General features: G+C 45.3%; 1 protein-coding gene across 9 annotated transcripts in view; it reads left to right on the top strand.

Annotated features, from left to right (window-relative positions):
- The window catches only part of Slc7a6 (solute carrier family 7 (amino acid transporter light chain, y+L system), member 6), a 48,307-nt gene that overhangs the window by 12,419 nt on the left and 23,214 nt on the right, over window positions 1-12,674 (top strand). For all 9 annotated transcript variants that reach the window (XM_013503922.1, XM_005403582.2, XM_013503925.1 and 6 more), the window contains exon 3: window positions 11,200-11,325. In XM_013503922.1, the coding sequence (XP_013359376.1) occupies window positions 11,200-11,325 (126 nt within the window). The remainder of the gene's footprint in view (window positions 1-11,199; window positions 11,326-12,674) is intronic.

The following is a 12,674-nucleotide window of genomic DNA, read 5'->3' as shown; positions in this document are numbered from 1 at the left end:
TCAGGCTGGCCTTGAGCTCACTTTGTAGCCCAAGCTGGTCTCAAACTTGCAATGATCCTCCTGCCTCAGCCTCCTGAGTGCTGGGATTTCAGGCATGCGCCACCATGCCCAGCTTGATACATGCTTTTTTGGTACGGGGAATTGAACTCAGGACCTTGTGTTTGCCAGGCAGGTACTTGTACCATTGAGCTATATCCCCAGCCCTTAGGATTGGAATTCTGTAAGCTGCCTATCTCAGAAGCTCAGGTTTTTTGAGAATCCATATTTGAGAGCAAGAACTTTTCAGAACTAGGGCCAGTTCACAAAACCATGTTCCTTCTTAACTGAGTAGGCTTTTTGGTTGGCTACTGTATTTTCATTTTTGGAACTTAGGTCCTGGAATCAAGATTTAAAAAGAGCTAGGGTATGCTGGGAGGGAGTCCCTTTGCGTGTGTATGGCAGTGGGAGCAGCCTGATCTCAAGAGACATTACATGGAAGAGACCAGTTAGGTCATAATTCGGCGGGGGGAGGGGACCAAAGATCTGCAATGAATCCAGGGTGAGGCTTGGGAAGGATGAGAGAAGGAAGTTAGTCTGGAAATTGAGACGTAAGAGTGGTTCAGCCTAACTGAATACAAGATGCTTATATATTTCTCCATTGGATGAGTTTTTTGTTTTTTCTCTTTTTGGTACTGGGAATCTAACTCAGGACCTTGTGCTTGCCAGGCAGGCGCTTGTGCCACTGAGCTACATTCCCGGCCCTAGATGAGTTTTTAAAGGCACTTTTTTAAAGGCACTTCACACATACAGCATGTACTCCACCATTGAGTTACACCTCCAGCCACAAGCAAATGTTTACATTTGCTCCTGGTACTTTCTCAGAGGCTTCAATCAAAGAAAGTACTTAAATATCTCTGAAAATAAATGAATTCACAGTATTTTTATTTTTTTTGTTTGTTTGTTTTTTTTAATTGTTTTTTAAATGAATTCTTTTTTTTTTTTTCTGGTACCGGGAATTGAACTCACGACCTTGTGCTTGCCAGGCAGGTGCTGTGCCGCTAAACTAAATCCCCAGCCCCTTTTTTTAGTTTTTTTAGGCAGGGTCTCACTAGGTAGTTCAGGCTGGCTTAAACTTGCTTGTTAGCCCAGGATGTCCTTGAACTTGTGGTGATTCTCCTGCCTCGGCCTCCTCAGTGTTGGGATTATAGGCATGTGCCACCACACCTCACAGTATTTTTAAAGTGTAATACTCCTTTTAATTGGATATAATAACTGTACATGTTTTTGAAATGAATTAAAGTTACCTTAAATCATTTTTGAAGAAAGAGTGCTTCAGCTTGTTGGTTGGAAGACTACATGAAGAAGTTACAGCCATGAGAGGGTAGATTAAAATTACATTTAGAACAGAGGTGTACGCCTGTAATCCCAGCACTCAGGAGGCTGAGGCAAGAGGATTGTTGTGAGCTTGAGACCAGCCTGGGCTACAAAGTGAGCTCAAGGATAATCTGAACTGTATAGCCAGACTGTCTCAAAAAGAAAAAAAAAATAAAGAACAGAGGGCCCAGGAAGTCTCCACGTAATAAATCTAGGGCAAAGGCTAGAATTGGCCTACCGATGGATTTGTTAGGCCTGTGTGGTGTTTTAGTCTGTTTTGTTTTGCAGGACTGGGTATTGAACCTATTGCCCCATGCATGGTAGGCAAGCACTCTACCACTGAGCTATATCCCAGTCCTTTACATAATGTTTTAAGTAATTTTTAATTAGTTGCCAACATTTTAGAAATCAGGACTTACCCTTTCGCTTGGAAAATCAAAAGCTATGGCAACCTTGTACCTAATTTCCTGCCTGTTGCAATCAGCTGGATTTCAGTAGCTGTTCTGTAAATTTCTCAGAGAAGGTGGGTGTGGTGGCACATGCCTGTAATTCTATTGCTCAGGAAGCTGAGACAGGAGGATCACTGAGAGTTCAAGGCCAGCCTGGGCTACATAGTGAGTTCAAGGCCAGCCTGAACTGCATAGCAAGACCCTGTCTCCAAAACAACAAACAACAATGCAAAAAAAAAAAAAGTTTCCCAAAGAGATGTAAAAGGAGAAAAAAAGAGATGTAAAAGAAACATCTGCTTCAGAATTGAGAGGGCTCCAATGGTCTGAAGAATGACTCAGAAGTAAAGTAAGTGAGTTGTCAGGGGTTACTTAGGCAGTGGTGGACAGCTTATAGGCTGCAGCAATACTGAAGTCACCAACCCTTCCTTTGCTAAGTTACGCCTTTTGTGTGGTTTTAATTAAAACAGCAAAAACAGGATCAAAGACAAGAAGATTCCTTGGGGAAAATCATGTGTATTCTGTCCCCGTTCCATCCTTATCAGGAACTCAGCAATCTCAGAAGCACTGTCCAGCCATAGCGGTGTACCGCGGTATGGCACCAGCCTCCTCACTACAAAACGGAGATACTTTGGGTTTTTTGTTTTGTTTTGTTTTGTTTTGATTTTTGAGGTTTTTTTTTTTTTTGAGACAGGGTCTCTCTATATAATCCAGGCTGCCCTTGAACTCACTATGTAGCCCAGGATGTCCTCGAATTCATGTCAGTCCTCCTGCCACAGCCTCCCAAGTGCTGGAATTATAGGCATGTGCCACCATGCCAGGTTAAAATGGGGTTACTTTGGCTAGGCTTCAGAGGATCATTTTTCCTACATTGTTACTCGCTTTAAACGGAGTATACTCTCCCCAGTCCATTACCATTACCTCTACTTCCTCTCGTTTTATACCCAGACTTTTTTAACCCAGACTTCCTTGCCTTTGCCTATTTGTATTACTTTCTTGGCCCCAAAGCATTGCTGCTTCAGACCCTGGCTTTCTAGCTGCGATGCGCCCTTCTCAGGCTGCACGAGCAGGGAGATTCAAGCAGCTATTGAGGGATTTCAGGCTGTCTTGGCTACTTACTATCCTACAGTATTGGTTCTTGACTAGATGTGCGTCTGTCTTCCAGGAGACATTTGGCAATGTCTGGAGGTACTCTGGTTAACATACTACTGGTATGTCAACATCCACTGGGTGGAGTCCAGGGGTGCTACTGAACATCTGGTCGTGCACAAGGCAGCCCAGCACAATAAAGACTTACCTGGCCCCAAGTGTCAGAAGGCTTCTCTGTCCTAAAAGTGCACTGTGTTCGTATGTTTCTGTGGTTCTGGAGTTTACTCTGATGAGGTAGGGCCTTAGGCTACCTAGTGAACTCAGTAAGTTTAGGGGTCTTATTCACTTATAGGAAATGATAAGGTACATAGGGTATATAGGTACATAGGGTCTCCTCTTTGGCTAGGTGGCCAACAGTATTGTATTCTTGGTAACCCGGGTGCCCAGTATTGTAAGAGTACAGTAAAATCCTGGTGTGCAAGAATAATTCGTCTCACTCTTAAAGCCTTTGCTTGTTTGTTTGAGACAGCCTTGTTATGTAGTTCGGGCTGGCCTTGAACTCACAGAAGTTTTCCTGCCTCAGCCTCCTAAGTGTTCATGTTACAGGCATGCACCCCGTGCCCTAGGCACCATCAGAGGAGTGAGGGAAGGAGAGAGCAGGAAAGGGAAACAGAGAGAAGAACTAGTTACCAGTTGCGATCATGTTCAGCATGACATACAACTAGTATTGCAAGATATCAGTTGTTTATCAAGTTAAAATTTCCTAGAAATGTTTGCTTGTCTTGGGGAGCGCTTGCAGACCAAGTTACTCACAAGGGGTTGACTACTTGATATCGCTGGAGATGGGTGATGTTTCTGGCTTAGGTGTTGTTACCCCATTTATCTTTGTGGCCTTTGATCTAAGGATCCTGCCTGTTCTGTTGACTCAAACACATCATGGGAAAGTATTTACCTTTCCAGTGTTCATGTTGAAGGTGTAAACATGGAAGTAGTTCACACTGATAGAGTGGCATTCTGCAGCCCAGGGCCTGCTCAGAGCCAAGATTCCGTCCTCCTGAGTGTTAGTGTGTTAGGGTTGACAGTGAGGAGGAGAAGGACGGGGAAAGAGTCTGCTATAGATGAGATTGGAGTGAAGAAACACCGTGATCCCTGTATGTCTTTCCATTGTCTCTTGCAGCCTTGGACTCAGGCCTAGGCAAAGCTCTGAGTAGAAAGGATACTATCCCCTATTTTGGTCAGTTGTTGCTATGGATAGATAGCTTTCATGTTCTGAGAATAACGTAAGTCTAAGGAGGACTGAAGCTTGATGTTGCTCAGAGACTGTAACCATCTATATATAGTTTGTTCTGATAATAAGACTAAATGTACTTGTATAATTAAAAACAAGGGATACTTTTTTGGGACTGGAGATTGAATCCAGGGTCTCGTGTATGCTAAGATGTGGTCCAGCACCAAGCTATTCCCCAGACCCCAAGTAGAGGTGTGTTTTAGACAGATCTTGTTATGTTGCCATGTTGGCCCTAAACTCCTGGGTTCAGATGATCTTCCTGCCCATCCTCCCAAATATCTGGGACTATAGGTACATGCATCTTGCCTTGCTTTAAGTTTGATATGTATGTGTGTGTGTTTGCGGGAAGGGGGCTACTGGGGATTGAACCAGAGCCTTGTACATCCTTAGGAAGTACTCTACCACTGAGCTACATCCTTTGCATTTTTTACTTTATTATGAGACAAGATTTTACTATGTAGCCCAGGCTGGCTTCAAATTTGTAATCCTCCTGTCTCAGCCGAAATAGCTGGGATAATAGGCATAAACCACTATGCCTGGATTAAGATACTTTAAAAAAAAAAGGCTTGTATAGCTGAGTGTGGTGACGCAGGCCTGTGATCCCAGCAGTTGGGAGGCTGAGGCAGGAGGATCACCATGAGTTGAAGGTCAGTATGGGCTTCATAGTGAGTTGAAGGCCAGCCTCTACTATGAAGTGTGATCCTGTTCAAAAAACAAAAACAAACAAGTTTTTAAAAGGCACATATATTACATATAGCTTCTAAGAAGTAGCTCTTGATTCCAGGATCTTCATTTGCAAAGCTGACCTCCCTTGGACTGTTGTAGAGAATTTCACTCCTAATAGACTTGTAGTATTTTTTCCCTACCTTTTTTTCTTTCCCTACCTCTGTTGTTGCTGTTTTTGCATAGCATTGCACTCTACCCTTGAATGCCCCTTAGTAATATCCAGCTTGTTTGTGGGAGGAGCTGATTTCCCTCCCCTCCTCTGTGGAGAGGGGAACCATGACTCTCAGCATGTTTGGGACAGTAGCTTCAGGCTACCCAGCCACCCCCTCATCGGGCAGAGTGTGAGAGGGACCATTCTGTCAGGAAGCACATGTATCATTCAAGATTAGTTTGGGTTTCATACAGCAGAAAACCTAAAGCAGCATGGTTCATGCACTGAAGTTTATTTCTCATGTTAGAGGTAGGCAGGAAGGCTGGTAGGACAACTTCAAAAGTGCTTCAGGGGGTGGGGTTTCTTTTGTCGCACTGTCACAAAGGGATACTTCATGAGGTCTTTTTTTTTTTTTTTTTTTTCAAGATAGGGTCTCATTATGCAGTTCATGTGCCATGTGCCACCTTGCCCAGTGACTTCCTGAGGTCTTATATGAAACATCTGCTCATATTACTGGGAGAAAACTTAAGTTTCCTGGCCATAAGTACCTGAAGAAGAGGCTGGGAAATGTCTGTTTTGGGCAGGCATGATATTAGCTACAGAGCCGAGCATGGTGGTGCATTCCTGTAATCCAAGCACTTGGGAGGCTGAGGCAGGAGTATCGTTGTGAGTTTGAGACCAGCCTGGCCTATAAAGTGAGCTCAAGGCCAGCCTGAACTGCATAGTGAGACTTTGTGTCAAAAAAGAAATGATATTAGCTACACTTTCTGGGTGTGATGGCACATGTCTCTAATCCCAGCTACTTGAGAGGTGGAAGTGGGGATGGCGAACAAATTTGAGGCCAGCCTGGGCAACTTAATGAGACCAACTGGGGGTGTAGTCTAGTGGTAGAGCTCTTGCCTAACATGTGTAAGGCCCTAGGTTGAATCTCTAGTACCATTGAGGAAAAATAAAAAAAGAAGAAAAAAAGGGAGAATAGACACTGGAAGATGACTAGCCTTCAGCCAGTCTCTACTACAGAATTTGTGGGTTTGTTTCAGCCTTAGGCTTGGGTCTGGATCTCTATCATTCAGGTACTCCTTTCTCAGCAGTAAACTCCCAGAGAGCTTTGCGGATCCTCTGTGAGTCCCATGCTCATTGGTGTCAGTTTGTCCAGCAAGGAAATGCAGTCAGAAGAGGAAGACTTGCAGGTTTGAGGTGGGAAGGTAGAGTCTGAGCACCTGTCCTTAAGACTTAGCCCAGCTGCCTTTCTTCGAGCTCGGAGAGTCTGGTGAGCTGGACTGTGCTGGGAGGCCCAGAGGAGTATAGTTTGGACGGTGAAATTGTCTAGTGGGATGAAGCAAGATCGGTGCCTGGGGCAGCATTTAAGGATGTCCTCACTCAGGTTTCTGCACAGGGTCCCATGAGAGTAAGAGCTCCTTAAGTTTTGTGCTCTAGGTACCTGACTCGCTATTCCCTGCTCCTGGCTTTGCCTGCTGTTGCTACATGGTGGATAATTAATTACTATCATTGGGAAAGAAGCATATGTGCATGGTGATTAAGTTAAAAGCATAAAAGGGTATACCATGGAACAAGGCTCCCTCCCTCTCCAGATCCAGATCTTTTATCTTCCTCTCCAGAGGCAGTCTCACCAGCCAAGTGCTTTTTTATCCTTCCAGCTGCTCTTGTGGATCAGGCCTTACGGGGACTTCCAAGAGGAGCGGCTTTCAGTCATTAGGCTGGTACACAGTCGTTGAATTTCTGCTGTGTTCCACATTTGCTTGAGTGCAGAGAGGAACAAATGTGCAGAAAGCTTGCAGCAGGATGGAGGGGAGGGGAGGGGAAGTGGGGTCAGTGTCTGCCAGTTAGGGCTGAGGGGTATGTCAGTCTCTTCCGCGTTTGGTGGCTGCACACACAACAGGGTATTGTCAGTCTTTTCTCTCTCCTGTGGATGTCCACCTTTTCGTTTCTCTCCACTTGTTCCCGTCTATCTTTGCCTTATTCCCCTCCCTCCTCCCTCTTCCCTTTCTCTCTTGCCTCCCTTCCTGTCTCCGTTTTCTGTATGTGGCATTGTCCTTGCTGGTCTTTTTCTCGAAGCTTTTTCTGTCGCTTCTGCTTCTTTTTGTCGTCTGCTTCCTTCCTCTGCTTCTTTGTGGTTTTTCTTCCTGTCACTAAGGGCTTGTCTGTTCTTTGACTTGCTATAATTGCTGACTCTTAGAGTAGCCTTCCACCGTTAGATTGATTTGGTGTCTTGGTATTTCAACTCCACTTTCCTGGGAGAGACAATCTAATAGGGCCAGCTTTTGCTCCGATGTCTGGCTCAATCTGTCATGTTAGAGGAAGGGGTGCAATTCCCAAGAAAGGACTGGAAAAGTACCTCAGAATAGCTGACTGTACCAAACAGAGGATTATTGGTAGCTGTTAACTACCTGTGTTGGCTTAGCCCACACAGAACTTGGATTAGCAGGGTAGGTCACCGGGAAGACCTCCCAGTAGCATGCATTCCTTTGGGTTTCTTCTCTCCTCCCCCTTGGCCACTGTGCTGCCAGCCCCACCGCCGTAGGACTGACTAGTGAGGACCTGTGTTACTTGCCGTGTGTGGAATAAAGCTCTTGAAGCAAGTGAAGGATGTTTTGCCATGTGTGGGTTTTTTTTACAGCTGGTTCTGGTGCTGTTCTCCTTTTGAGTTAGAGGAAGTTCTATCTTTCTGGCAGTTTCCTTACCCGAGACAATTGACTGTTAAGTGAAAGCCATCACCACTTTGATTCTAACCAGAGTTCATCAGGTCCCCTCTTTGGTTGGCAATGAGCACACTATGCTTTTGCTCACCTTTGAGAGTTTATGATCTTGGGGAAACAAGACCAAAACACCGGAGGGAGAGACTTACTTGAGACAAGTCTCCACTGGACCAGAGCATCAGACACTAACTGCTCTGTAAAGTGGGGATGTTATAGGAATCAGGAGTGGGAGCTCAGGCGAGGCTGGCTGGTGTGTTTGGAGGATTTCAGAGAATAGGGGCTAAGATAGACGTTGGAAGTGAGTGTTGTTGGCTTGAGGAGAAGAAAAACAGAACATTTCTTTTTCTTTAATTTTTTTTTTTTTTTTTCATGAGTGGGAATTAAACCCAGGGCCCTCCCACTAAGCTGTATTGCCAGCCTTTTTTTTTTTTTTTTTTTTTTTTTGGTTTTTCTCCGGTACAGGGAACTGAACTCACGACCTTGCGCTTGCCAGGCAGGCGCTTTGCCACTGAGCTAAATCCCCAGCCCTCGCCAGCCTTTTAATTGAAACAGTTTTTTAGGCTGAGGCAGGAGGATCACTGTGAGTTTGAGATTAGTCTGGGCTACATAAACAAGTTCAACGCCGGTCTGCACTACGTAGCAAGACCCTGTCTCAAAAATCCATCAATCAGTCACCTTTTTTTTTTTTGGTACTGGGAATTGAACTCAGGACTTCATGCTTGCCAGGCATGCGCTGCTCCACTGAACTAAATTCCTGGCCCCTTAAAACACTTTTTTGTTGTTGTTTTGAGACAGGGTCTCACTATGTAGTGCAGGCTGGCCTTGAACTTGCTTATGTAGCCCAGGCTGGCCTGGCACTCACAGCAATCCTCCTGCCTCAGCCTTCCAGGCTCTTGAGTACTGGGATTACAGGTGTGTGCCACCATGCCTGGCTAAAACACATTTTTGTATTGAGACAATGTCTCACTAAGTTACCCAGGCTGGGCTTGAACTTGCACTTCAAGGACTTTTCTTTCATATGTATATCAGTCATAAATAAGGAAAAGAGAGTCTGGCTGAGAGAGTGCAAAATGGGTAGGAGTAGGTGGAAGTAGTCTAGTGGATGGTTGATGCAGAAAGAGCTGTAGTCATCCCTTGTTGCTTTGCTACCTTCTGCCTGCCAAGAACTGTTTCTCCTGTACAGTTCCAACCTGGTTTGGAGCCAGCTGATTAGGGACTGAAACCTCTACAAACTGTGAGCTAAATGAACCTTTCCTCCTTCAGCTTTGGGTGTCAGGCATTTTGTCTCAGCAATGAGAAAAGTAATTAAAACACTCTCTAAATATAACAGCCAGCATCTCCCTTAGTTTTTGGTAGGCTCAAAGACTTTGTGATAATGTATGAGGTTTGTTTGGAGGCTAGAGACAGTTAGAGGTGTCACTGTGTCCCTTCCTCCCAAGCCTCACCCTTTGATCCCTGTAGATTAAAGCAGACCTTTTTCTTTTTTCTTTTTTTTTTTTTTAAGCAGGAACAAAGTGCTAGGACCTTGGTGGGCATGGTGGCACATACCTGTAATCCCAGCACTTTGGGAGGCTGAGGCAGTAGGATTGCAAGTTTAAGCCTAGCCTTGGCAGTTTAGCAACTTAGCAAAACCCTGTTTCAAAACAAAAAATAAAGGGTTGGGGATATAGCTCAGTGGCACAAGCACCTGCCTGGTAAGCACGAGATCATTAGTTCGCTTCCTGGTACCAAAAAAATAAAAGAAAAGAAAGGCTGGAGATATAGCAGCCTGGGCATCTTAGCAAGATCCTGTCTCAAAATAAAAAATAGAAAAAGAGGGCTAGGGATATAGCTCAGTGGCATAAGCGCCTGCCTGGCAAGCACAAGGTCCTGAGTTTGATTCCTGGTACCAAAAAAAAAAAAAAAAAAAAGAAAGAAAGAAAAAGAGCTAGAGAGGTAGCACAGCTGAAGACCCAGGGTTCAATACTCAGTATCAAGCCAGATGTGGTACACACCTCTAATCCTAGCACTTGGGAGGCTAACACAGGAGGATCACTGTTTATGGCCAGCCTTGGCTATATAGTGAGACCCTGTCTTTAAAAAAAGAAAGAGAAAAAAAAGTACTCACTACTGGGGTTCAAAAAGGGCTTGGGTCTCAACACAGGGCCCCAAATGTCACTGAGGTAAGTGAGGAGCTGGGCTTCAAGGCACCTTTGGGAAGACTCACTTCTCCATGGCCCAATTTTTTTTTTTTTTTTTTTTTTTTTGGTCTTTTTGAGACAGAGTCTCCCTGTGCAGTTCAGGCTGGCCTTGAGCTCACTTTGTAGTCCAGGCTGGTCTCGAACTTGTAACGATCCTCCTGCTTCAGCCTCCTGAGTGCTGGGATTACAGGTGTGGGCCACCACGCCTGGCTCCAGGGCCCAATTAACTGCGAATTGGGTGGTGTGAATAGGAATGCCGTGGGGTGATCATTTGGGCTTGGAAATGTGAGTTTAGGAATGGACATTAGCTTCTGTCAGCCTCAGTTTCTTCAGCTATAAAATGTGAATAGGCACATCTGCATTTTGGGGTTTGTGAGACTTGATTGGAGAGGATATCTTTGAAATTTTCAGATATATAACTGACTTTTTTTTTTGCATTTACATAAAAAACATTGTCTTTAGTTCTTTTTTTTTCTTTTTTTTTTTTTTTTGGTTTTTTTCTGGTATCGGGAATCGAACTCATGACCTTGCGCTTGCCAGGCAGGCGCTTGCCAGGCAGGCGCTGTGCTGCTGAGCTAAATCCCCAGCCCCACACTGTCTTTAGTTTCTACATGGTCTGTCCCATGCATTCAAATTTACCTCATTTCCTTCTATCGCCCTCTGCCCTGGACCCGCACTCCTCTGTGCTGTGGGGATTGATTGCCTTCACACTGAGCTACATCCCTAGACCTTTTTTTATTTTTTTTTATTTTGAGACTTAGGGTCTCTTTAAGTTACCAGGTTACCCAGGCTGGGCTCAAACTTTCAGTCTTCCTGCCTCAGCCTCCTAGAGTGCTGGGGTTGCAGGCATGTGCTGCCACACCTGGCTTTATGGGTATTTCTTGTTCCCACTATCTGATGTGGCTGTAGAGGTCTTGTGCTTCTTATGGTTTGGAATCTGGGGAGGGTGGGTGGGGAAGAGTGGGTGAGGTGAGGTCATTTTTGAGTCTGGGGAGAATTTCCAAAAGTGACTCTGGCAGTCAGAATGTATGAATATGTGTTCATGCGTGCCTTTATACTTTGGAGTGTCAGTAGTATTAGGACGTCCATGGGTGCCGTCAGCTAGAGCAGATCTTCCTGTGTGGTTCTCACTGGTCCATTTCCCTCTAACGTAGGCAGAAAGGGTAGAGGTAGTATTTTGTATAAACAGAGGTTAGGACTGTGTGCCTTCAGCTCAAGCCTGCTGGTGACTTTGTGGTTTTCTTTCTAGGTCTGCTGACATTTGTGAACTGTGCCTACGTCAAGTGGGGCACACGAGTACAGGACCTGTTCACTTATGCCAAGGTCCTAGCGCTCATTGCCATCATCATCATGGGCCTTGTTAAACTGTGCCAGGGTAAGCGGGGCCCAAGGTGGGAAGAAGGGTGGACGTCCCCAAGAGCTACTCTGATTTCCTGAGGAGGTTGTGGGGACTTCACTAGCTTACGGCTTAGTTCCTCCTGTGTGCATGTTGGAATCCATCAGTGAGTGCAAGAGAGTGCCATGCATCTCTTTGTGGGCTTCACGGGCCAGGCTGGCTTGGTCAACTGGACCATGTCAGGCTCTCCCTCAGGAGCCCTTTCCTTCTGTGGTGGCTGAGATCATTGCAGGAAGCCAGCCAAGGGCCTATGAGCTCTTGAAACTTGGGTCATCATTGGGTCCCAGAAGTAATCTGGGGGTTACAGTGGCTCCTGGTTTGGGTCTGTGACAGCCAGACCACAAATAGGAAAACTTGACCCTTTGACCCTCCTATAAAGGGGTGGCAGTGTGTGTGTGTGTGTGTGTGTGTGTGCGCGCGTGTGTGTTTGTGTGTGTGTTGGAGGGAGGTAGTATGTAGAAATGAGTGGTTATCTTACAGTGTACTTTTCATCTGGACTTGGGTTCAGCATTCCCTTCCAAAGTCAGCTCTCAACAAAATACTAGAATATTGTGAAATTGGCAGTGTCTTCCCAGCATGTTGGCTTTCAGAAGCTGTTCATTCCTGAGTCAGAGCAGACTGGTAGTAAGGGTAACAAGATCTACTGAGTCCTTAAAGAAATCTTAGGGAAACTTTAGCCAAGGGCATCTCCTTCCTTTAACAACAGAGCTGTGTTTATGATCACCTGGGGAGGTGAGACTATTGGATGACACTCTGGTTTATTTGAAGTCTAAGAAACTGCTTTTCTTCCCCTGAGGTGCTGGGGATTGAAGCCAGGGCCTCACCCATGCTAGGCAAACACTTTGTTACTGAGTTACACACACCCTCACCCCAAAGCTGTGCTTTAGCAAAGTGCTCTGGGTGATTCTTAGGCAGTTGGTCTAGGACCTTTGTGCACTCATGCTAAGAAAGTGCAGCCAGCCATCTGGATGTCCCTGGAGTCTCAGGAGAATCTTGGAATTAAATTGGGCTGAGTAATCCTTCCTCCAAGATCTGTGCCTCAGGAAACCACTGTTCTGTCCAGTGATTAGCACCCTGGCTGATGGGGTCTCTAATTTTCCTTTTCTTGCTGTACACTTAGTCTCTCTTTGCCACTCAAGAGTTGGGTCTAAGCTTTCTCCAGGGTATGATGATGATAAGTTTCCTTAGAAGTCTGAGTCTTAGGCATGATAGCACACACCTGTAATCCCAACATTCTGAGAGGCTGAGGCAGGAGGATCACAAGTTTGAGTCCAGCCTATGCAAATTAACAACTTAATGAAACCCTGTCTCTATTTTTTTTTTTTTTT

This window comes from Chinchilla lanigera, unplaced genomic scaffold, assembly GCF_000276665.1.
Source record: "Chinchilla lanigera isolate Chin_1 unplaced genomic scaffold, ChiLan1.0 scaffold00083, whole genome shotgun sequence".
NCBI lineage: Eukaryota > Metazoa > Chordata > Mammalia > Rodentia > Chinchillidae > Chinchilla > Chinchilla lanigera.
This window is presented reverse-complemented; position numbering and strand designations above follow the sequence as displayed.